The sequence below is a fragment of the Oryx dammah genome, unplaced genomic scaffold (genome assembly GCF_014754425.2).
Source record: "Oryx dammah isolate SB20612 unplaced genomic scaffold, SCBI_Odam_1.1 HiC_scaffold_19, whole genome shotgun sequence".
Lineage (NCBI taxonomy): Eukaryota > Metazoa > Chordata > Mammalia > Artiodactyla > Bovidae > Oryx > Oryx dammah.
Window position 1 is genome coordinate 75,750,191 of NW_024070203.1, and position 26,904 is coordinate 75,777,094.

The 26,904-nt window shown below is 36.4% G+C and overlaps 1 protein-coding gene across 1 annotated transcript in view; it reads left to right on the forward strand.

The window, feature by feature from the left end:
- RNF19A (ring finger protein 19A, RBR E3 ubiquitin protein ligase) overlaps positions 1-26,267 on the forward strand; it is a 52,185-nt gene extending 25,918 nt beyond the window's left edge. Inside the window, exons 3-10 of the mRNA XM_040260984.1 lie at positions 9,504-9,712; positions 11,379-11,523; positions 12,313-12,475; positions 15,579-15,693; positions 16,174-16,335; positions 21,980-22,193; positions 23,317-23,460; positions 24,343-26,267. Of these exons, the coding sequence (XP_040116918.1) occupies positions 9,504-9,712; positions 11,379-11,523; positions 12,313-12,475; positions 15,579-15,693; positions 16,174-16,335; positions 21,980-22,193; positions 23,317-23,460; positions 24,343-25,033 (1,843 nt within the window). The 3' untranslated portion in view covers positions 25,034-26,267. The remainder of the gene's footprint in view (positions 1-9,503; positions 9,713-11,378; positions 11,524-12,312; positions 12,476-15,578; positions 15,694-16,173; positions 16,336-21,979; positions 22,194-23,316; positions 23,461-24,342) is intronic.
- Positions 26,268-26,904: the final 637 nt, after the last annotated feature.

Sequence of the window (26,904 nt, forward strand, 5' to 3'; positions counted from 1 at the left end):
AGTAGAGTAGATTTAAGTCAATTGCAAATTTTAGGTTAAAAAAAAGGCTTATCCAAGTCATTATAGCAAATATCCCTATAGCAGGAGTTCAAATAGGGAAAAGTATATTACATTTCATCTGGAGAAAGTGTGATTTTCTGTCTTTCATGGAACCCCAGGATAAGTTGTGCTTCACAAGTTCCTTTAAGCATTTAATACTTTAAAAGAAAATGATGTAACAAATTAAAAGGATGCTATCTGTAACAGCCTGTGACCAGGAGAGATTGAGAGAATAAATCCAAGAGCATAAGCTTTCTGGTCACTAAATAGGTGTGTTCTCTTGTGCTGGGTTGATGGATCATGTCATCATAGAAGATAATATCAACACTATCAGCCTGAAAGAACACAGTAAGTAGGGCTGACATAGATTTTTGCTTGTGTAAGAACTTGATCTGGGGGGAAGCATGCCAAACCAACTGGGAAAGGATTGATATTCACTATATAGAATTGTGACAGTTAGCTATTTGAGGGGAAAAAATTAGATTGTCACAACATATAATAAATCAAAACAAAGTCAAAACAGATTATAGAGGTAAATTATATAAATAAAAGGAAAAAAATTAAACTATAGGAAAATATGGGTGATTGGTTAGCTCACCTACTATTATATTAATAAAGTTGAACACACATTTACCCTATAACTTAGAAGATCCATTCCTAGTTAAAGACCAGAGGGAAACTTTAACTTTTGTGCCAGGAGACATCTATTTAGGAGACATCTTTAAGAATGTTCTTAATAGCAAACAAACAAAAAATATTCATTAACAGTAAAGTGGATAAAATACATTTAGTTTCATGGTTACCTCCTGTGAGGAAAAAGAAGGGATATGAACTTCAAGGGATAATCAAGGAACTTCTCAAGCCACAGCTAAGTAAGGTAACAATAGATTCTGGTTTGCCCAAGGTAGTTCCAATTCATGATTATGATGAAGTGACATGAACCTAGATAGTATATTCAAAAGCAGAGACATTACTTTGCCGACTAAGGTCCATCTAGTCAAGACTATGGTTTTTCCAGTAGTCATGTATGGATGTGAGAGTTGGACTGTGAAGAAGGCTGAGCGCCGAAGAATTGATGCTTTTGAACTGTGGTGTTGGAGAAGACTCTTGAGAGTCCCTTGGACTGCAAGGAGATCCAACCAGTCCATTCTGAAGGAGATCAACCCTGGGATTTCTTTGGAAGGAATGATGCTAAAGCTGAAGCTCCAGTACTTTGGCCACCTCATGCGAAGAGTTGACTCATTGGAAAAGACTCTGATGCTGGGAGGATTGGGGGCAGGAGGAGAAGGGGATGACTGAGGATGAGATGGCTGGAAGGCATCACTGACTCGATGGACGTGAGTCTGGGTGAACTCCGGGAGTTGGTGATGGACACGGAGGCCTGGTGTGCTGCGATTCATGGGGTCGCAAAGAGTCGGACACGACTGAGCAACTGAACTGAACTGAAGTGAAGTCGCTCAGTCGTATCCAACTCTTTGCGACCCCGTGGACTGTAGCCCACCAGGCTCCTCCGTCCATGGGATTCTTCAGGCAAGAATACTGGAGTGGGTTGCCATTTCCTTCTCCAGGGGATCTTCCCAACCTAGGGATTGAACCCAGGTCTCCCACCTTGCTGGCAGACGCTTTAACTTCTGAGCTACCAGGGAAGCCCCATGATTATGGTACTGGTGTACATTTTAATAGCATTACCTTTCTTTTTCAGGTGTTCCAGTTAGATTGCAAATTAAATGATCACCCTACTGATCCTGTTCTTAACTTGTGTGGTAGATGCAGGGGGTATTCATTTTATTATTATTTATAAATCCTTTGATAGGTATGACATTTCTCCATAAATTTAAATTTTTTTCATAATCTTATACTTTTAAGTATTTTGCACATTTTCTTGTTGTGACTTCATTGGTAAAAAGTAAAATGGCTTAGTATTTTAAGTATTTTGGAGAAGAAGACATGAATGTTAACTCAAATATAAACCAACATAAAATAATAGAAACACTTACTTTAATAGATTGTTTTATTATGAAAACCACTTGATTTGTTATATAAGTTGAACAAGAATTAGCCTTGATTAATTTGGCTGTAAATTAATTTTTGGTTTTGGTGGTTGTCAGTCTTACCCACAAAAGACAAAGAAAATGCCACAGAGATTATTTTCATTTGTTTTCGAATTATGCTAATACACTAGATTGTTGAGAGCATATTTTGTATACTTGAGTATGTTGTAGACTTTCTGGTTGTGTTATGTGGAAAAGGTCACCTTGTGACAAAATTTATATGTATGCTTTGATAACATGGAATACTGCATGAGATCGTGCAATGTTAAAAGTTACAGTTGTACTTAGCATGAGTGTGGACAGATTTGATTTTGAATATCATATCACATTGTTTTAAGAATTGAGAAGGGTTTTAATACTATTGCTAGAGTAATCCCGAGCACACAGTAAGCTTTTTATAACTCTTAACTTATCATTCTTCATCTCTATTTCTAAGTTTTATTTTTATTTTTTTTTAAATCAGATAGTTATTCAACTATTTAATGTACCTATGTGCCAGGAACTGGGCATTTTTAATAATTAACAAAAGATGAAGCTACATTTATTGCTGAAATCTGGCACAAGGGATACTGATAAATATCTGGCTGTTGGCAGTTATTCATAGCAATGCTTAACCCACAGTATATGTTAGGACTACAGGCATGCTTATGCATGTAGTATTTTAATCCCTTTCATTGTATTCAATACATTATACTTAAAAAACTTTCTAGAAATGCTAGATGTAAAATTTTGTCTTTTCTCTTGCATTTGATACTTATCAAAATGACCATTTTCTGTATCTGACACCAGTTTTACTTCACCCTGTGAATTATTTAACACACTGAGAAATAATTCTTTTTAGCTCAGAGTAAAAAGAAAACTTGATCTGGTTTCTGTTTGAGATCTCTCAGGGTTTCTGACTTAAAATTCTTTCTACTCTTCTGAGGGCCAGAGAAGATTAAGCTTGTTTAAAGGACAGAATGTATTTCTGAAAACCTCTGTTGAGAAGGGGTATCGGAGGCCAAACCTCTGTGGTGATTTAATCAGGGTAAAGTTAGCTGGGCTGCTTCTTGAACATGCTGATCTGTACAAGTTCAGAGAAAAATCTGGCCCTGGCCGTGGCTGAGGAAAAGGATTGTGGTGAGGGACACGTAGGAGGAGAAGCGTGAAATCTGTCTTGGATGAAAGTATCTATTACCTTCTGCCTAGGAGGCTGAGCTTGTCCATTGTCTAGGTAAATGGCAACAAAGTGGCATCTTGGTGTCTGTCATCACTTGTCTCAGTTGGCCAAGGCTACCCTGCTATTAGCACACATTATCCATGTCGTCCCTGTGACCACTTCTGACTCTACTGGGGAGCGCTGAATATGCAGGAACATTTATTATCCTAGAGTATGAAAGTGATTTAATATTTGTGAGCAGCAAGACAAATACAAAAATAAAAGTATTTTTTTCCTTATAACCATAGGTTCACCCCATGATCGATAGTTATTGAATGAACAAATCTGACTATATGCATTAATATAAATTGTATATCTTAGGAACAGTTAATAAACCATTTTAAAGTAATGTGCTCAACTGTAATCAGGTTTGTGAAGCTTCGAGTGGATTTTCTGACATTTAAATGGCTCTAAATACTAACTTACTCTGGTGGAAGAAACTGTTAATAAAGGATAAAAAAGAATTGCACCATAGGCTTAGGAACTAAAGAATATGTATTTTTAGAATTTTATGCTGTCTGTATGACTCTCATTCCTATCCTCTTCGGGTTTTAGCCATAACTTGCCCAACTTTTGACATCCTGGAAATGCTTTTGTAAGCTAACCTTTTAGAAATTTTATAACAGAAAACAGATCCAACTTTGATTTTCTCCCAAGGAAACAAATACATGTGCCTTAGAAAACAAGAACTGAGTTGATATATAAGACACAGGAGACATATCAACTTTCTCTTAGTAATTAGTCAGCTAAAGAAGTTAGCTTTAGATATGCATCCTAAATGGCTTGGTAACACCCCATCCTGAAATTAGACAGACTTCTGCAAATAGTTTGGGCAGTTCTCGACAACTGTAGACCTTCCCTGCAGCATGTACAGGAAAGCAGAACAGAAAGCTTCATATCTAGGAAAGCAGATCCTGAAAGGAGGAACCAGGAAATGAGCCTCACTTTGTCTAGACTGTCTCTCAAATACATAAATTAAGTCACTCCTTTTCCACGGAATAATAATAACTTCTTGCTAGTGGAATCATGAGCCTTTTGATTTGAATGTAAAACCTGACTTTTACCCTTAACTGGACCAACTGATTTCAGTGTTTCTGATTATATTTTTTTGTTCTTTAAAGATTTTGTTAATTAAGGCTTTGTGCTTTTGGGGAGAAGTTACCTTGGACTCCTGGATTAAAGTCCCCCCCCCTCATTTTTTAATTAAGACATTTATTGAGATTATTATATCTTTCTTAGGATTACATTTCATGTTAGGTATAGTTTGTTCTTCTTACTTGTTCCTTCATAAAGAATTTGCTCTAGGAATATACAACCCTAGTTGGTATTCCTACTTCCTCAGTGCTTTTTTTATGGAACCTCTAGTATTGTGAAACACTCCCAGGAAATAGATGTCTTGGTCAAATAAATTTAGAAAACAGTGTTTACTATTTATGTACACAATTGGTATGTTAGTAGCATCAACACATATACACTATCGTGTGTAAAGGGGATAGTTGGGGAGAAATTGCTGTATAACACTGGGAGCCCAGTCTGGTGCTCTGTGATGACCTAGAGGGTGGGGTGGGGGTAAGGGAGGGAGGCTTAAGAAGGAGGGTGTGTATGTATCATTATAGCTCATTCACATTGTTGCATGACAGAAACCAACACACATTGTGAAAATTAACAAAAAATAAAGAAAAAACTATCTTAGCAAATCCTATAGTAAAAAAAAAAAAAGTAATTTTGCTCAGTATGTCCCAACTTTACCACTGAGTTCTTTCTTAGTATGGATCACCTTCAGTAATCCAACAAATAGAAAATATTTCTGAAAAAACTCTTCCGTTTCAGTTCCTTTCTCTCTTCCCCACTTTCTTCCTATCCCTCCACCCCTGCTAAGTAGAAAGGTTTAAGCATTTCAAGTAACTGGAGACCTTTAGCTGAAAAATAGAGATGGAAAGTTAAGATTTGAGTTAAATAAGGTATCATAAAAGGAAATAGAACTGTCTTCTGAACCATGGTTTGGGTACTGTATAAGCTAGAGATCTTTTAGTTGGTTAACTAATATTATTGAGTTATTTCTATGAACTGCTGAGCGTGTTATTTTCACAAATAATACCTAATGCACTAGAGCATTGAAAATTTTCTTTAAAGCAAATACTTTACCATTTGCTTCCATTATAATTTGAGAGTTATTTTCTAATGGAAAAAAAAAAAGCGTGGCTCCCACACAATGAAAATCATCTTCAGGAGTCCTGTCATTCTGTTTTCAAAATATGTGAATGCTCGGGACATTTAATTCCTTGATATATTATACAATAAAATGATGAAATGTGCTTAACAGTTACTATTAGGATTGAATATGTATGAAGATGGAACACTTACATAGTAAATACTCAGTAATTATTAGCATAAGAAAAACTTTCTAGACAAAATACCCTTTTATGGTTATCAGAATTCACAGTCATTAAAATATTTGGTTAGTTAAAGGTAATCCCGTTTTTTAGCAATCAGATATTAAATGTTTGACATCATAATGCTAGGACTGATTATTACTCTAACATGTCAGCTGTTAGTTTTCTCCTGATAATTACTGCATATTTTTAAATGTTCTAAATAGATAAGCACTATCTATGAGCCAGTCATTTTCAACAAACTTAAGTCTCTAGACTAAAAACTATAAGAAATTTTCATCTTAAAGGAATTTTTAAAGCTGTTTGAAAATTTGATTATTGAGAAGAAACTATGTTTTTGAGTCCTCACTTTTCTTGCTATAGCATGTTTTTATGGATATTTTGCTAGATTTTGGAACTTGTGAAATTTTGAAATGGCAAAATTGACATTCTGCTTTTAATTCTCCTCATGATGATGTGAAGAATTTCCAAAAAAGGCTTTTTCTTGAAAGACTATCTCTCAATAGCCTACGTCACTAATTAGAAATTGTCAGTTCTTAAAAGTTCTGCTTAGTGATATACTAGTATACTGAACGGCCTCTACAAAGGTTAGAATTATGATTTGCCCAATTTCTGCTAAGCTGCTTCATATATTTCATATATATTTGTTTGCTCAGAAAGAATATTTTCTTCCTAAATTTATCTAGTTAAAACAATCTTTGACATTCATATTTACTATAAATCTGTTTCCCTGTTTAATAATTTGAAAGCTCTTAAGTTTGTAACTAAATTTGGCTTTCACAATCATCACTAAATATTACATTTTCTTCTTGCAGCACAGTGTACACTTATATACTTAAGTTGTCCAGTAAAATTTCATCATTTAAAGTAATTAGATTTCTACTGTGTTATATCTTAGAAAGGCTTTCAGCTTTTATTTTAAAATGAATATTCACATATTAATGTTTAATCTAAATGACATACATTATTTATATGGATGTAGAAATGATAGTGGTCATTCAGTTCAGTTGCTCAGCTGTGTCTGACTCTGCGACCCCATGGACTGCAGCATGCCAGGCTTCCCTGTCCATCACCAGTTCCCGAAGCTTGCTCAAACTTATGTCCATCAAGTCGGTGATGCCATCCAACCATCTCATCCTCTAAATGCAGAGGTACTAGAGATGTCACTGAAGCAGTCATTTGCTCATTTGGCCTTCTAAAAGGTCAAGGCCAAAGCTGTTCTTGGCTGAATACTGAGGCTAAGCCAGACTTTTGTTGTTGAGTCACTAAGTCGTGTCCGACTCTTTTGTGACCCTATGGCCTGTAGTCCACCGGGCTCCTCTGTCCGTGGGAATCTCCCAGAATACTGGTGTGGGTTGACATATCCTTCTCTAGGGGAATCTTCCCAACCCAAGAATCGAACTGGTGTCTCCTACATTTGCAGGCGGATTCTTTACCATTGAGCCACCAGGAAGGCCAAACTTTAGTGAATCCCTGTTAGATGTTTAAGAACTTCCCTGGTGGCTCAGACAGTAAAGTGTCTGCCTACAATGCGGGAGACCTGGGTTCAATCCCTGGGTTGGGAAGATCTGGAGAAGGAAATGGCAACCCACTGCAGTATTCTGGCCTCGAAAATCCCATGGATGGAGGAATCTGGTAGGCTATAGTGCATGGGATCACAGAGTCGGACACGACTGAGTGACTTCACTTTATTAGATGTTTGGGAAAACTTAGTTGTAGGCAGTTTATGTGTAACTTTAATTGAAGTAATAAGTGGCAGAAGTGGAGTCTGGTAGTTTAAAATTTTCTTCTGCTTTTGTAAATTATGATTGACTTAAAAAAATAGTTGGTCTTACCATTGTGTCCTACACACACAGGTCTCTCCATTCTGTCCATCCTCTTCTCTCCTTTTTTCAAGAAAAATTAGGGTAGAGAAGAGATTTAGAAGAGAATACCATTTTCTTTTCACCAAAATTACTACTTTTACAAAGACTGCTTAAGGTTATAACTTGGGAGAAAATAAAAGAGTCTTTGAAGAATTGTTTTCTTTTTATTGAGACTGCAATGAATAAGTCCTCAGGGAAATCTTAGAGCTCAGGGAAACAAAATTTTCCTAGATTACCCTGTGTTGATTTAAACAGCCTTAATTCATTCATGTTTGAACATGTTTATGATAGATGATGGTAATTAGAAAATGGCCTATCAGAAATAAATTAGAATTTAATATATAAAATTTAAGTTTAAAGGTGAGATTCTAAGGGGGCAAGAGGTCCAAAATTAGAGAAGCTTCCTTACTCTTAATATTTTGCATAATTTAATAGATTATCTTGAAATTCAATAAAAATCTGTTACAGCTAGTTATTTAAATTTTATTGCCAGTAACAAGAGAAGCCCTGAAAACTCCCCTAAATTTCTAGGCAAAAATATTTGATATTTACAAAAGCCTCTTCTGCATAGACGACTTGTTTTCTTTCAAAGAGAACCAGAAACTCTACACTTTTTAATTGAAAGGTCTATGTAGATAATTGATAGTACTTATGTGTAGTTGGAAGAAATAATACAGAGGTATTCTGTATATCCTTCAAACAGTTTTCCTCAATAGTATAATTTTACAAAGCTATAAAGCAACATCCAGGATATCAATATTGACACAATCTTCTTGTTTAGATTTACTTAGTTTTACTTGTACTCATTTTTGTGTATATATTTGGTTATATATCGTTGTATCACCTGTAGGTTTGTGTACCCACCACCATAGTCAAAGTATTGAACAATTCCATCACAGAAGGATCGCTCATATTAAAAGATCTCGCTTTTTAAATACATCCATCTTGCGTCTGCCCACTCCTTGCCCCCACCCCATTTCTATCTTCTGGCCACCACAGATCTGTTTTCCATTTCTAAAATTTTGTTATTTCAAAAATGTTATATAAATGGGATCATAAGTATATAACTTTTTGAGATTGACTTTTTTGACTCAGCATAATACCCCAGAGAGATTGACCCAAGTTGTTAAGTGTATCAACACTTTTGTTTTTTAATACTATCCCATTATATATATGTATCATAGATTGTTGAATCATCTGTTGAAGACATCTGGGCTGTTTCCAGTTTGGAGCTATGACAGAGCTGCTCTAAACATTTGTGTATAGGCTTTTGTATAAATGTAACTTTTCACTTCTCTGGGATAAATATCTAAGAGTGCCCAGAATTTATTTAAGTCAGAAATTCTTAAAGTGCCAAAAATTTTAACTCAGAGAAGAGATATTAGTCACAAATCTGCTGTTCTCAGTCTTTTATCTGCAGCAAAAAACCCACACATTTCCTGATTGAGAATTGAGAAATTAATTGGTACCAAAGACTATTTCTGCCATGTATCCTAAAAACAAAAATACGAGAATTTATGCGTAAATACAAGATACACACAAAATGTATGAATTGGCCTCATAAGTATATAAAGAAGAAAAAACCCCTAATACCAGGGAAACTACTGTTGAGATTTTTGGTGTATTTTTAGTCTCTTCTATGTGCATACAATGCTAATTTAATAGAATTTTTATAAAATTAGGAATAGGCTATATATACAGTTTGGTATCCTAGTTAAAAGTTGAAAATTAAACTTTAACAACGTTTTTTAGCCATTTCTATGTCTTTTGTGAACTGTTTATTTTGTCCCATTTTTATATTGGTGGGAAGATAGTTTTAGGTTTCATGAGTTTATGACTGTCAGCTCATGCAGAAATACAAAACTTTTTCAAGAATTGCATTTAAATTGGATAATTTTTTTACTTAATATCTCTTATTTTACATCACATTTTAAATCATTTTTCTTATTCTTTACAGGTATGCTGTGATAGCATTTGGATGTGCTAGCTGTCCAAAATTAACTTGCGGGCGAGAAGGCTGTGGAACAGAGTTTTGCTACCACTGTAAGCAGATTTGGCACCCCAACCAGACCTGTGATGCTGCTCGACAGGAGAGGGCTCAGAGCTTACGTCTGAGAACTATACGTTCTTCATCCATTAGTTACAGTCAGGAGTCTGGAGCAGCAGGTATTCACAGCTAACTTCTAGTAAAATATTTGACACGTACAGAATACCTGTTATTTTAATTCAAAAATGCAATAAATATTCAGTCCCTCGTCTCCTTTTAATTGTGTTCTACGTGTTAGCACTTCTGTCCCAGAAGCACTTATTTTTTTCTGTAGAATAAAGTGGTATTGAGTTGGGAAGATTTTATTGTCCAAAAATAGAAAGGAAAAAAAGAAGTGTCACAGATGATTTATATGACTGATAGCTGAAGGTGGTCCAAAACTGTTGTTTAAAATAAAGGTGTTTTATGCAAAGCTTAGCAATTATTTTAAATACTAATATTCCTTAGAGATTATTTCTTATTGTACTAATATCACACAGTTACAGATTTTAAATAGTATTTTTTGGATCCTTTTCATTTACATGTTTTACAAAATACAGTTTTTATTTCTCGATATTACCAATTCCAGGATCAGGGATTCAAAATCATACCTTGGTGAGGAGTACACTAAGAAAACTTTGTCTTTGGCTAGAAATTTAAAGTTGCCTGGAAATCTATACATGAGCAAACATACATCATAAATCTCAAAAATTAGAAAAAGTCTGACCATTGTACATTCATAGAATTTTCAGTTTTTATTGGAAATTCAGTCATTTTTAGAAAAATATTTACTTTTTTCATTGATTATTAAAAGAAAAAACTTGGAAAATACAGAAATTTATTAAGAAAATAATTTATATTCCTACCAGCAGCATATTAAAAGAGTCATGTACTAGAAAAAGAAGTCTTCCTCAGTATTTAAAGTTGAATTTAAAATTAAGTAAACTTTAAATTCAACACTTGATATTTTATATAATGGACATGGATTTTCTTGCTCGTTCATTGATTGACTTGTTTTATTTCCTTGCTTGAAGATTTTAGGGTAGAACTCCAAAGGTATTATTAATAATAATTTGTAGGTATTGTTTCAGAAGCATTTCGGGGAAGAGCCAAATATACCTGAACTGTCCTCTATAGAATCAGCTAAAGCTATTCTGGCATGCCTTACTTTTTATAGCCTTTAGCTACTTATGTGTGTGCTCAGTTGCTCAGTCATGCCTGACTCTGCGATCGCATGGCCAGGCTCCTCTGTCCATGGAATTTCCCAGGCAAGAAATTCCCACTGGAGTGGGTTGCCAGTTCCTTCTCCAGGGGATCTTCCCAACCCAGGGATTGAACCCTCATTTCCTGTTTCTCCTGCATTGCAGGCAGATTCTTTTACCACTGCGTGACTGGGGACTATCTACATTTTATTTAAGTGGAGATGGTTAAAAAAGTTCTAGGACTTGAAGTGCTGCTCATTGAAGACAGCTGTGGGGGAAGAACAAAGACAAACCTTATATAGTTTCCAGTTTGCCTAGAGCTGCCTTTGGTTCTCATTTCTTTTTTTATTATTTTGCTATTCTCTGTTCTCATTGTTCTGCTGCTGTTTGAAAAATGTTTACAACTTGAAAATTTAATGTAAAAGTGTTCTTTTCTTGAAAGGGGAGAAAAAAGTGCTTTATATACTGAAAAGAGCCGGCTAAAGCTATCAGTTAACAAACTATACACGTTAAGAATTTTTGGCAATGCTATAGTTGATTATCTACTAGAAATTATTATTTTTAGGTAAGTTTTATATACTAAACATGTCTATTTTCCTAATAGCTGATGATATAAAACCATGTCCACGATGTGCTGCTTATATAATAAAGATGAATGATGGGAGCTGTAATCACATGACATGTGCTGTCTGTGGTTGTGAGTTTTGTTGGTTGTGTATGAAAGAAATCTCAGATTTACATTATCTAAGGTAAGCTTACAGAAGGGGCTACTTATATCTAAATATAATTTTATATTGTAAGACAAAAGGACTTTTTTTTGGAAAAAGCATTATCCTTAGTATTACTTAAAGAGATCTGTTTTATTCTAGCTACTTAAATTTAACAGGAAGCCAATTATTACGCCAGTCATTTGAGATTAATAGCTAGTCAAAAATAGGAAACGGAAATTTTTTCTTTTTTTTTGTTCGGCTTTGTGTTTTGTTTTGTTTTGGCCATGCCACACAGCTTGTGGAATCTAGTTCCCCGACCAAGAATTGAACCTGGGTTAGTGAACTCACCAAGTCCTAACCACTGGACCTCCAGGAAATTCCCTGCTTTGTTTCTGTTAAACTAGAAAGTTAGCATTTAATATCTAATTATGCTAGGTCACAAATATTTCCATTTGATTTTCTCATATATAAATTTCCTCATTTAGGTTACAGAGTGAATTTATGATATATTCAGATAATTTTGTGTCTTAAAACAGGGATAAAATAAGCGTATTTTGCATTAATTTACTCTTCAAAGACAAACCTAAGGTTTTGAGGCCAATGGAAGACAAGGAATGAATGTTTAATCTGAATCCCAGCTATTAGTATCCTTTTAATATAATTTATGGTGGTTCTTACCTTGATTTTTTAGCTTTTAATAAACCCAGAATTCAAAGAAAGGGGAAAAACCCCTCATTCCTAAATTTGAGAATTTTTATAGTCATTGCTGAATGTACTGTAGTCAGTTGTTTTGCAGCAGTTACTTTACATTGTAATTTTTTCCTTTAGTCCATCAGGATGTACTTTCTGGGGGAAGAAACCCTGGAGCCGAAAGAAGAAAATATTGTGGCAGCTGGGCACACTTGTTGGTGCTCCCGTAGGAATTGCCTTAATAGCTGGCATTGCTATTCCTGCCATGATCATTGGCATTCCTGTGTATGTGGGCCGGAAGGTAAAATGCTTGACTCCTTGTTAATTTATTATCTCATCTTTAATCTTTAAATTTAAGACTGATGGTTTTGCTTTGTGTTTGTTTTGTTTTTTGTTTGTTTGAAAGACAGGTCATTTTTAGCATCTTAAATATCAAATAATTATTTTTTCATAAGATAATACATTTTCAGTGTTTGGCAAGCTTGTATATCTGCATGAAAAGTAGACTTACTTGAAAATTATGTGAATCTGAACACTTCAGCACATTTGCATTATAAACTTTACATATAAAATATTAAAGGATACACATCTGACATTTTTCTCATGTGTGTGTCCTTGTACACTCAGGTTTATGAAGTTAATAGATAAATAATCTATGCCTTCAAGGCAAAAGAATAATCAGTTCCTGAGTTATTTCCACTTCAAAGTTTTTTTTCTTATTGCTATTAGTAAATATGCAGTTTTATAGATTACAATCATTTTGTGAAAGTCTGAATGCCCAGTATTTGCCACTGTCTTGAGTGATGAATTATACTTCATTAGCTAAGCAAATGATTTTTTATTGAAAGGTTAAAAGAATAATTTATGAAGTGGTTAAGAAGTTTGCTGCTCCCTAAATTAGTAGTATCTCAGAATTGAGAACTAACTTCAGAAATTATCTAATCTCAACCCTGCACTAAGCAGAACAAAGTACAGGAATATTTAAAAAGGGAACTAACATTTGTTGAGTTTTAACTGTGTGGTAGATGTTTTATATACTTTGACTCATTTTGACCTCAATTTATGTTAGAATATTGAAGTTTTGAAAAATCTATGTAATTTATCTTAAGTTACACAGGATGAAGCAGAGCTAAGATTTAAACCCAGATGCCCAAATTCATTATGTAAGATCCCTGATAAATTTCAGCCTAGCCATTTGGGCACTTCAGTAGTGGGGAAACCACCAACAGCCCATCGTGCTGTCAGGGAGCTGTACTGAAAATTCTTACGTTGAGTCAGAATCCATTTTCCTTTAAATTGTTTCATTTGATTCTAGATCTGACTTTTGGAACAAAACTCAAGACAAGGCTGATCCTCTTTCATAGAACAACCAGATTTTTTTTTTTTTGGTAAGGTTCATCATACTTTTATAGTCAGAAATAATAGTACATATTATTTTTTAATTAGCTCAAAACTGAGGCCAAACAGAGATATTTATGGGCCAAATGTTTATTTTGGAAGGTTTTAAGTAACTAAACTTAATTGTTAAAGTCCCAAACATAATAACAGATTTTAATTTTTCATAGTTGTCCAAGCAAGATTTGCTAAAAACAAAACTATTCAGATACTTTGAAGTAGAAGGGGAAGAGAGACTGTTGTACTGTACATACCTACAAATAATTTATAGAAGAGAGATTATTTACCTCATTGTTCAGTCTTAGGTGTAGTAACAAGTCTCCTTTTTTCAAATGTGTCCTCAAATGGTTGCAAGTTGATGCGTTAGTTTTCCATTGAAATCTTGTTCTCTGTGGTGTTAGGGATACAAACCAGCCCAGGAAAACCTATAAAATTGATAAAGTACTTAAAAGTGAGCTTTTTTTTTTTTACAATAACAAATAGAAAATGTGACACAAAATAGTAAAACAGAAAAAATTGAGCCAGAAATTAGTAGGATGATATGATCACTGTAATTGAACGTTAGTGCTTGAAGATGTGGAATTTTCTGGAAGACTCAGCTGCCTGCTTTTGCAAATCTGTTCCATCAGTTTTTAGCTTTGGCTTTTTTCTGCTTCACTGTTAAGTTTTCTAGGAATGGGAGTGGCAAGGAATACTGGAGAAGAATGAAAGGTGCCTTGGGAAACTTTGCCATCTCTGCCTGTATGGACTGTTCGGGAAGTGTAGAGGCCCATTCCTTGAAACAAACAGTCCATTCTGGAAAACAGGATTCTGACTAGAATATAGAAATGTTCCTTGTTCATGCCTTCTTTGCCCATCTCCCCACCCCAGCTTCCTCACTGTTTAAAACATCCTACATGATTCATTGTACTTTACAGCCTTCAAAATAACCACATGATAAGGATAGATTATGTTATTTTGTTTCATCTGTATTATTGTTTTTAAGTCAGGTATTTTACTTTAGAGACTGCCTGTACACTTTTGAGGCTGTTTTGAATCTGTCTTGAAACAGGGGGGGGTGTCTTTTATTAGTTTTAGCCCTTGGAAATCACAAGAACAAAGATCCTGAGCTATTTCCTGAAGTTCATATATCTCACAAGCAACTTCCATGGTGATATTAAGTTCTGTTTATTAGTAATACCTATACTCTGTAGAGATGCCAAGTAGATAGGACTGCTGTCCTCTGCTGCTATTGCTGCTAAGGCGCTTCAGTTGTGTCCAACTCTGTGCGACCCCATGGATGGCAGCCCACCAGGCTCCCCCGTCCCTGGGATTCTCCAGGCAAGAACACTGGAGTGGGTTGCCATTTCCTTCTCCAACTGTCCTCTGGCAGGATTATTTGTTCTTTTTGTCTCTGTGTACCCCTTATTTTGAGCTGTAAATAAGAGTCCAGGATCCTGAGTCATTTGATAATATTTTTCTTCATAAAAAGGGATCTGAGAAAAAAATTCATTCTTTTTAGTGATGTTTACTTATTAGTACTGCTTTTTAAGGTCAGGTTTTTTTCTTTTTTCCGAAGACTGTGTAAACCTCTTCCAAGAACCAGTTTTTACTTAGGGATGCTTTAGAAGGCTGTGGAATGATACATTTGTTAGAAGTAATCCTTTTGGTCAAATATCCAGCTCCTAACTATGTTGAAAATAACGTTCTTAATGTTGTCTTTGTTCAAAACATGATTTATCCTATTCCTGAATAAGATTATAAGGACTACTTTCACTCAAGACTGTTTAAAAATAAACACAAAGTAAAACCTATTAAATTACTGTTCTTTGTAAACAAATTATTATAAAGAGCAAATGATAAGAATATGATTTAAGAACAATAATATATTTACCTTGAATTTGGACACTTAACTATGAAGTTATAAATCACTTTACACTTCCAGCAAATGTAGGTCTATTTCCTTTAAATTAAATATGTAATATGATTTTTCTTTAATCCATCATCTCCATTTTTATTTTTAATTCAAGATTCACAATCGATATGAAGGCAAGGATGTTTCAAAGCACAAACGGAATTTGGCCATAGCAGGTGGTGTAACATTGTCCGTAATCGTGTCTCCTGTTGTAGCTGCAGTAACTGTAGGTAAGAAATACTTAAAAATAGTTATTACCTCACATTTTATAGAATTAAAATTTTGTGGAAGAATTTTGAAAATTAGAACATCTCATTGTTAAAGATAAGAGAGTTACTTTTATTTAGGGACAGTAAGCTGAGCCCTTAGAAAGCCTCTCATTTAGTAACCAAATTGGTTACAAGTAATATAAACTTAAGAGGCTAGCTGTCGGGACAGTTGGTAAGTTACTAATGGTTCCCCACCAAGAGAAAGTTTCGCGCTCTGGCACGTGAAGGATTATACATATATAACCTCGCAGGTGTTGCCTGATGGGCTAGAAGCTTTGAATCTGCTTGCATCCTTTAGTAGTTGGGTAAATCTGCTTTGGTCAAGAGTTACAGACCCCTAACACTTTTCTCCTGTACACTTTCTCTTGAAAAAACTTTCTAAAATGTGTGTTTCTGTGATTTATTTTTTGGTTTGTAATGACCGATTTAATTCCTCTTTAGGTATTGGTGTTCCTATTATGTTAGCTTATGTCTATGGTGTTGTTCCAATTTCTCTCTGTCGAAGCGGAGGTTGTGGAGTCTCAGCAGGCAATGGGAAAGGAGTCAGAATTGAGTTTGATGATGAAAATGATATAAATGTTGGTGGAACAAATACAGCTGTAGGTAAGTCCTTTCAGCAAAGGAAGAAAATGTACTTACTAGTGGTAAATGGGAAGCTGTAGGTAACATGCTTTGCTCTCTTACTAGTCCTCATAGTATTCACCCAGAAGTATATCAGAGAAGAGCTGCTGAAGAAAGATTCATGGATGAAAGAGGGTGGAATGGTTCTGGGTACCTGTAACCTCCAACAGAAATCTAGTATCTTAGAAAGTCTAGACTTTTAATCTCTAAGTTTGTGTAAAGCATTACAAATCAGTAATAAAAGGGTAGAAGAGAACTGCAGCTCATAAAAGAAGAAATGCAGATACCCAATGAGTAGAAAATACCTTCAACTCAATGTTATTCAAAGAAACAGGTGTTATTTTTTTTTAAATGGATCACATAAAGGCCATCGTAGACTACCAGTAGGAGTAGAAGTTACGCTTTTTAAAGTGTGGAAGTTTTTCTTAAAGAAATTCCAAAAGTTCTTATTAAAGAAGTCATTTCATGGAAGTACAGGCATACCTTGGAGGTGTTACACATTCTGATCCAGACCACTGCAATAAAGCAAACATCACAATAAAGCAAGACATGAATTCTGGGGTTTCCCACTGCATATAGAAGTTATGTTTATACTATAGTCTATTAAATGTGCAATATCATTATGTCTAAAAATAAGTGTATATATCTTAATTTAAATATACTTTCGGAGAAGGCAGTGGCACCCCACTCCAGTACTCTTGCCTGGAAACTCCCATGGATGGAGGAGCCTGGTAGGCTGTAGTCCATGGGGTCGCTGAGAGTTGGACACGACTCAGTGACTTCACTTTCACTTTTCACTTTCATGCATTGGAGAAGGAAATGGCAACCCACTCCAGTGTTCTTGCCTGGAGAATCCCAGGGACGGCAGAGCCTGGTGGGCTGCCGTCTATGGGGTCACACAGAGTCAGACACGACTGAATCGACTTAGCAGCAGTAGCAGTAAATATACTTTATTGCTTAAAAAATTTTAGTCATCATGTGAGCCTTCAGCTAGTCATACTCTTTTTGCCCGTGGAGAGTGCTGCCTTGATGTTGATGGTTGCTGACTTATCAGGGTGATGGTTGCTGAAGATTGGGGTAGCTGAGGCAGTTTCTTAAAATAAGACAATAAACTTTGTAGCAATTGACTCTTCCTCTTCCCTTCCCAAATGATTTCACATGCAGTGCAGTTTGACAGTATTTTACCCACAGTAAAACTTCTCTCAGAATTGGAGTCAGTCCTCTCAAATCCTGCTACTGCTTCATCAGCTCAGATTATGTAATATTCTACATCCTTTGTTGTCATTTCAGCAATTTTCATAGCACCTTCACCAGGAGTAGATTCCATCTCAGGAAACCACTTTCTTTGCTTATCCATAGGAAGCAACTCCTCATTCATGAAAGTTTTATCATGAGATTGCAGCAATTCAGTCATCTTCAGCCTACTTCTAGTTCTCTTGCAATTTCGACCACATTTGCAGTTCCTTTCTCCACTGAAGTCTGCTGCTGCTGCTGCTGCTAAGTTGCTTCAGTCATGCCCGACTCTGTGCAACCCCATAGACGGTAGCCCACCAGGCTCCCCTGTCCCTGGGATTCTCCAGGCAAGAACACTGGAGTGGGTTGCCATTTCCTTCTCCAATGCATGAAAGTGAAAAGTGAAAGTGAAGTTGCTCAGTCGCCACTGAAGTCTTAACCCTTCAGAATCATCCATAAGGGTTGGAATTAACTTTTTTATTTCTTTACAACTCCACTTAATGTTGATATTTTGACCACTTGCCATGAATTATGAAAGTTCTTAATGGCATCTAGAATGGTGAATCCTTTCCAGAAGGTTTTCAATTTTCTTTGTTCAGATTCATCAGAGGAATCATTGTTTCTGATGAATGGCATCTATAGCCTTAGAGAATGTATTTCTTAAATCATAAAGTGTTAAAAGTTGAAATGAACCCTTGATCCATGAGCTGCAGAATGGATATTGAGTTGGCAGGCATGAAAACATTAATCTTGTCATATATCTCCATCAGAGCTTTGGGTCACCAGATGCATTGCCAGTGAGCTAGTAATATTTTGAGAGGAATCCTTTTTTTTCTGGGCAGTAGGACTCAATAGTGGGCTTAAAATATTCAGTAAGTTATGTTGTAAATAGATGTGCTGTCATTCAGGCTTTGTTGTTCCATTTATAAAGCACAAGCAGAGTAGATTTAGCCTAATTCCTAAGGGTCCTAGGATTTTTGGAATGGTAGATGAGCACTGGCTAGCTTCAAGTCAGCAGCTGCATTAGCCCCTTAGAGAGTCAGCCTGTCCTGTGAAGCTTTGAAGCCAGGTATTGACTTCTCTCTAGCTATGAGAGTCCTAGATCGCATCTTCTTGCAGTAGGAGGTGTTTCCTCTATATTAAAAATCTATTATTTAGTATAGCCACCTTCGTAAGTATCTTAGCTAAATCTTCTGGATAACCTGTTGCAGCTTCTACATCAGAACTTTCTGCTTCACCTTGCACTTTTATGTTACAGAGACAGCTTCTTTCCTTAAACCTCATGAACCAACACTGCTGGCTTCAAACTTTTCTTCTGCAGCTTCCTCACTTCTCTCAGACTTTGAGGAATTAAAGGCAGGGCCTTGCTCTGGGTTAGGCTTTGGCTTAAGGGAATGTGGTGGCTGGTTTGATCTAGCCGAACTACTACAACTTCCTTCATGTCAGTGATAAGGCTATGCTGCTTTCTTATCATTTGTGTGTTCACTGGAGTAGGACTTTTAATTTCCTTCAAGACTGTTTCCTTTGTGTTCACAGCTTAGCTAAATGGCACAAGAGGCCTAGCCTTTCAGCCTGCTCTGACGTTCAAACGTTCCTCACTAAGTTTAATCACTTCTAGCTTTTGATTTAAAGTAAGACATGTGTAGTTCTTTTCACTTAAAAACTTAAGGGCCATTGTAGGGTTTTTAATTGACCTAATTTCAATATTGTTGTGTCTTAGGGAATAGGGAGGCCAAGGAGAAGGGAGAGAGAAGAGGGGACAGCCCATCGTCAGTGGAGCTGTCAGAACACACACACATTTATCAGTTGTTAGTATATATGTGTCATATATGGGCACAGTTCCTGGCACCCCAAAACAATGACAGTAGTAACATCAGAGATCATTGAACACTGATCACCATAACAAATACAATAATAATGACAAGGTTTGAAATATGACACAGAGACACCAGGTGAGCAAATGCTGTTGGGAAAATGGCCCTGATAGACTTGCTCACAGCAGAGTTGCCACAAACCTTTTATTTTTTGACTTCCCTGGTGGTTCAGACGGTTAAGTGTCTGCCTGCAATGCAGGAGACCAGGGTTCAATGCCTGGGTCGGGAAGATCCCCTGGAGAAGGAAATGGCAACCGACTCCAGTATTCTTACCTGGAAAATCCCATGGACAGAGGAACCTGGTAGGCTACAGTCCATGGGGTCTCAAAGAGTCGGACACAACTGAATGACTTCACTTCTTTATTTTTCTTGTAAATATATATATATATATATATCTTTGAAGTGCAGTAAGCTGAGGTTTATCTGTAATCAGGCATGTGTGCAAAGATAATGTTCTATTTCCTACCTCCCATTTTCTCTTGGACTCACTCCAATTAGATTTTGGTCCTAAAATTTCCTCTCTACCACTCCACCAAAGCAGAGTCACCAGGCACCTCCATGAAGCAAATAGAGTGGTCAGTTCTTGATTTTCATCTTACTATGACATGATAGAGCATGCCCTCCTTAAAACATTTTCTCTACTTGTCTTCTCTTACCTTGCAGCCACTTCTTCTCAGTCTTGTTTGCTGATTCATTTTCCTCTAACCTCTGAATTTTGGAGTTTCCCAGGGCTCATTCTCAGATTTATCTATACTCACTCTCTAGGTAATCTCTATTAAGTAATATATATAGACAGAGGACTCTTAAATTTATATCTAGGCTAGAACTGTCCTCTGAACTTCAGTTTGTACATGTAACTCTTCTCTTTAATCTGCACTTGAGTGTCTTAATAAGAATTGCAAGCCTGACTTCTCTATAACCAAACTTCACTCTAAAACTTGTTGGCCTCTCAGTCATCCTTACCTCATTAAGTAGTCTCTTTATTCTTGCTATTGCTGTGCTAAAACCTTTACTTAAGATTATACTCCCCTTTTCATCAGCAGATTCTCCTGGTTCCTTCAATGTTTAGCCATAATTCAACCATTTCTCACCATCTCTGTTCCACTAGTACAAACTACTCTCTTCTTGCCTGTGTTACAGTAGTAGCCTCTTATGTGATCCATTAGTTAGATCTAACTTATGTCCAGAATTCTCTCAGTGCTTCTGACTGTACCGGGGGTGAGTGAATGGAATCCACAGCCCCTACCATGGCCCATAAGTCCACCTGTGGTCTTTCCTGAGCTACATCTTTGAACTCTTCCCTTGTCACTCTATTTTATACCTCCTGTCCTTGATGCTGAGATGCCAAACATACTTCCACCTCTAGGCTTTTAAACTTGAAGTTTCCTCTGCCTGGATTACCCTTCCCCCAGATAATTTCATGGCTCACTCCTTCACTTCCTTTTCAGAGAGGGCTTCTCTCATTACACTATATAAAACAGCAAACAGGCATGCAGGCTCACACACACACAGACGCATGCACTCCTCATCACTCTCTCTGCCCTTTACTCACTCCTCTTTATTCTGATTTATTTTTCCTCATAGCATTTGTCACCATATAATTGTATTTATTGCTCTCCCCAGTTGGAGCATAAGCCTTTTGAGGGCAAGATGTTTGTCTCTTTGATTCACTGTGTCCCAGCACTTAGAAACAGAGTTGGGTTATATAATAGGAGCTCAAATATTAGAGCAAATAAGTAAATTCTCCAGTATAAAGCATGAGAAAAAGTACTAAAAGATTGGAATATAATGGTATCAGACCTCATAGTAACTTATAGACAATTGGAACTGTGGAATATATTCAGAAGTCAACTTTTGACCCATTCTTACTGACCTCAAGACACCCTTACTGAAAACCATCACATAATTTTCCTCCAAAATCAGCTAAATTTTTCAACAATTAGGTTCTTTATAGAATTCTTAAATCTTTTAGATTTTCTTCTAAAGTGCAGGTGTACTTCATTTTATTGCAGTTTGTAGCTCATTTCATATTTTTACAGGTTGAAGAAAGTTTGTGGCAATCCTGACTTGTCAGATGATGGTTAGCAGTTTTTAGCCATAAAGAATTTTTTAAATCAATGGTATATACAATTTTTAGACATAATGCTATTGCACACTTGACTATAGTATAAAATAAACATAACTTTTATGTGCACTAGGAGGACCAAAACTTCATGATTCACTTTATTGTGTTATTTGCATTATTACCATGGTCCGGAACCAAACCCACAGTTCCTCCAAGATATGCCTGTAGTGACCATTTAAAACTGAGGCCCAGTCCTTAATCCAGCTTCGCTCTGGGAGGTGTTTCCCTTTACTGTTATCCCATAGTTATATGTCCCTGACTCCAGATATTTTTTCTATTCCTGTGTATGTTTTACACTTTATATGAAAATGGATCCTATCTGAAAATCATGACAGACTCTTAAGGAGAGGGAAATTAATAATCACACTAATTTCTTTGAAATATTTGCATTTAGACACAACTTCAGTAGCAGAAGCAAGGCACAACCCCAGCATAGGGGAGGGAAGTGTTGGTGGTTTGACTGGCAGTTTGAGTGCAAGTGGGAGCCACATGGATCGAATAGGAGCCATCCGGGACAACTTGAGTGAGACGGCCAGCACCATGGCGCTCGCTGGAGCCAGTATCACAGGGAGTCTGTCAGGAAGCGCCATGGGAAACTGCTTCAACAGGTAAGAAAACTGCGCATTGTTTCATTTTGCTTTAACTGTGAACTAATTAGCTGAGAATTTTGAACACAAAGCACGATGATTACATATAATCCTACTGCGTCAAGGTTGAAAACAGTAAGGTTTCAAGTAAGTTTCAAGGTTTCAGAAAATGAAATTTATTGGTAAACAGTGAATGAGGAGATCTGATGAGGTAAAAACCAAATCTTAGGGACAACATTATGCCATTTTTTTGTTCACTACACTTGTCAGATTTTATGAGTCAGTCCTGGAGCTTCTCTGGTGAACACTGTAAAGGCAGTGATTGAGCCTGTAGTTACATCTGTGGGGGGCAACCACAGCTGGATGTTCGGAAGTGAGACACTGGCTGAAGCCTGAGGGGACGGGTGGTGTCAGGATGTTGGGAGTGCATGGGCTGAGGCCAAGAGAGTCTGCCTGGCCCCTTTTCTGTATTAATGGTTATTTAATTCTCACAAAGTCTTTTACCAAAAGCTACGTAGATAAGTAGGATAAGTTAAGCATTTTTATCCTCTCTTGTTTTTTCTTTAATTCACTTTTATTAGCTTTAGGGGTTTTTTAAATGTAGGGGAAAATACATGAATTAAAAGATAAATCAGTTATAGTTATTTTTACATAGTGTACTTTTAAACACAAACTCTTAAGTTATAGTGGTGTATATTATTATTTTTTTAGGAGTCAAGTGTTAAATTTAGAACCATTTTTAATATACAGATGCCCAGAATTTTTTGATTCATTGATCTTAGAATGGTTTTTAATGTATTCAGATTTGGTGTTTTGCACTGAAATGGGGAAAGCAGAGTGCCGCACCCTAAGTGAGAATAATGGAGCATGTTCAAGTTAAAATCGTTTCTATTCTGTTTGTGTTACTCTGTAACTACCTTACTTGGCAGACAGCTAATTTTCCCATTTTATTTGGATGACTGGTACTATTCAGTGTACTGCAGTAGAATTTGAATAATCAAATAAAAGGAAACTGAAAAAAATAATGTTTATAGTTGTCTCTAAATTAGCTTCTTGTTACTCAGTTATTTGAAGATAAGCATTCTCATAGAAGTGCTGATATTATGTATAATTTTTGTCTTTTTCTGATACCCCTTTCTTTAAGGTTGGAAGTACAAGCAGATGTACAGAAAGAACGGTACAGTCTAAGTGGAGAGTCCGGCACAGTCAGCTTGGGGACAGTTAGTGATAATGCCAGCACCAAGGCAATGGCAGGATCCATTCTGAATTCTTATATCCCACTGGACAAGTAAGGAAAAAGTTGTTGTAGAGTCAAAAGTATTTGTAGATTAATTTGTATCCCTATCATTAAGCAGAAAGTGAAAGTGAAGTTGCTCAGTTGTGTCCGACTTTTTGTGACCCCATGGACTGTAGCCTACCAGGCTCCTCCATCCATGGGATTTTCCAGGCAAGAATACTGGAGTGGGTTGCCATTTCCTTCTCCAGGAGATCTTCCCTTCCCAGGGATTGAACCCTGGTCTCCCGCACTATAGGCAGATGCTTTACCATCTGAACCACCAGGGAAGTCAGAATTATGGTGAATAATTGTTATCTCTTCTGTTAGGTTCTCTGAAAAATGTAAGTGGTGAGAGATATCTAGAACAGGCAGATCCATAGAGACAGAAAGGAGATTAGTGGTTGCTCGGGGTTGAGGGGACGGGGAGAATGGGTACTGGCTGCTAATGGTACAGGGCTTCTTTGGCGGACAATGAAAACGTTCTTGAGTTCGATTGTGGTGATTGGACAACTGTGAATATACTACAGACCACTGAATTGTGTAGTTTAAACAGGTGAATTTATGATATGCAAATTCTCTCTCAATACAACTGTTCTGGGGAAAAAAAAAATGGAGAAGGTAGCATAGTACCTGGAACAGTGTAAGAAGTGAGTGTAGTTGCTTTTGGTTTTTTCTTTTTTCCCCTAATTGAAGCATTGTTATAAAGACAGTTCTCTTATTTCGAGCAGCTTTTTTTCATTAGTAGGATGTATCCTGCATTAATTTGTTCTGATGCTTTTATACAGTCTTTAACATTTCACCCAGAAATCCTCCCCCTTTGATACATTTGTATTTAATAAAAAAAAAAGAAAAAGAGGAAGTCAGAAATTTATATTTGTTTCACTTATGTTCCAGAGAAGGCAACAGTATGGAGGTTCAAGTAGATATTGAATCAAAGCCATCCAAGTTCAGGCACAACAGTGGAAGCAGCAGTGTGGAGGATGGCAGTGCCACCCGAAGCCATCCTGGGGGTTCGTCCAGTGGCTTGCCTGAAGGTAAATCCAGCGCCACCAAGTGGTCCAAAGAAGCAACAGCAGGAAAGAAATCAAAAAGTGGCAAATTGAGGAAAAAGAGTAACATGAAGATAAATGAGACCCGAGAGGACATGGATGCCCAGTTGTTAGAACAACAGAGCACGAACTCAAGTGAATTTGAGGCCCCATCCCTCAGTGACAGTATGCCGTCCGTAGCAGATTCCCACTCTAGTCACTTTTCTGAATTTAGCTGTTCTGACCTAGAAAGCATGAAAACTTCTTGTAGTCATGGTTCCACTGATTATCACGCCCGCTTTGCTACTGTTAACATTCTTCCTGAGGTAGAAAATGACCGACTGGAAAATTCCCCCCATCAGTGTAGCATTTCTGTCCTTACCCAAACTGCTTCATGTTCAGAAGTTCCACAGTTGAATCATATTTCAGAAGAACATGGTAACAGTGGAATAAAACCCAGTGTTGATTTATATTTTGGCAGTGCACTAAAAGAAACAAATAACAACCACTCACATCAGACAATGGAATTAAAAGTTGCAATTCAGACTGATATATAGACCTATAAATGCTGCAAAATAATTACCACTTGAAAAACCTTGTTTGGAGCTGGTTGAGTTACAGATGGCTGTTTTAAGTTTCAAGTTGCCAGCAAAGGCCGGGTTACATAATCATAATGCAGATAACGTTTTCTGTGTTCAGCAAAGCATTGTGTTTCATGTGGATCTTAATTACCAAACTATGAAATGAAAGCTTTAAAAGTGCATTATCGTAAGGACAATAATTCTTAAGAGAATTATGTTTTGTGTGTTTGCCACAAATCAGTGCTTGAAGCACGTACTTGTGTATTTAGATAGAAATTTGGCTTAATTTATAATCAATATAAAGTACTAATGCAGCATTCTTACGAAGAGAACCTGAGGCTTAGGGATAAGTGGTTAGTGACATTTTATTGAAACCACTAAGGGATACTGTTTAAAGAACCTTGCAGGTTATTCTCAGTATATGATATTCTTTGTAACATTTCTGTTCATAACTGGGCATAAATTTCATTTCTTCTTCATATGCAATGTGGATATATACAGCTTAACGCAGCCCATTTGCTACCATGTGGATACTTAGACACCTTGAGCAAGATTGTGGCAGTTTTGCACAACTTCGAAATAGAAATACCTGGTACTCTATTTAGCTTGCCATCTTAGAAGACAAGTGTAAAAGTAGGTAATTAAGTATGCTGACAGCACCAAATAAGATATACAAAGCTGCAAAATAAAATTCCATTAGTTTATAAGTATTACAAAAAGTCACCTTTCCCAAGGGGAACTTTGCACCCCATTGATCCTTGGTGCCTTGGGAATGGACTGGATTTAAGGGCCTACGTGCTTGAGAGTTTTGCTGTATTGTTTTCCATAATGTCCTCCTTAGTCACCTTGGATTATATAGAAAAATACAGGATAGAGAAACATCAGTATAATTACAGTAACAATGCTGAAAAAGTATTAGCCTACCAAAGACACACTCAGGCTTTAGTGAACAACTTTACATAATGACCTCAGTTTTTAGCACATATCTTCTCCAATCATGAAATCAAAGCATGGCGCAGAGTTTGTACCAAGTGCTAAGGAGGGGTCCCTGTACCAAGTGCTAAGGAGGGGTCCGTGTATGGCTGGCTTTATTTTCCTTTGCTTTTGTTTATGGAACATATTCAACTGACATAAACAAAAGTTGGCCAAAATATTGCCTATACTGTTAACTTCCAGTATAATTCACTTAAATAAAACAGGCTCACCTCAGTGATTAGCAGTTAAAATATTCCATCTTATATGTTTCTATTGAGTATTACCATTATGGTGCTACTAAGCGTTTTCTTTTGATAAAAGGAAAAATGCCATGGGCTGCAGTCTTCTTTCATCACTTTTCTCACCAGGCCCATTAATATGCTTATAACACTAGTGCCAGTTATTTTATTTGATAATGCTTATTATGGTATTTGTATATTTGTCTGCATTCCAATTTTGTTCAATAGTGAGTGTGTAAACTGCATACATGAAATAAATGTAAATACTAATGTATCGCTGCTGTATGGTTTGTGCACAGGCGTTTTTATAAGAACAGGAACGTTCATTTGCCGTGTGGTAAATTCATAAATATTGCAAGCCACTGAGAGGATTCTACATTCTTGTCTCAGCCCAGAGGGAGGCATCTGCTGAAGTTCTCAACAGTATTTGAAAGTATCCTTTCTTCATGTCAAAGACCTGCCTTCCTTCAGAAAGAAGCTGCTTTCTTCATCCACAGAATTTCATTTTTTTTTTAAGTAGATTTGTTGGAAAGTAAATAGGTCTGTTACTAAATTATGAAGAGATAAGCATTATAAATCCTCATCTGAAAAGTAAAAAGATCTTAACTTTTAAGAGATCCTACTCTGGCAACA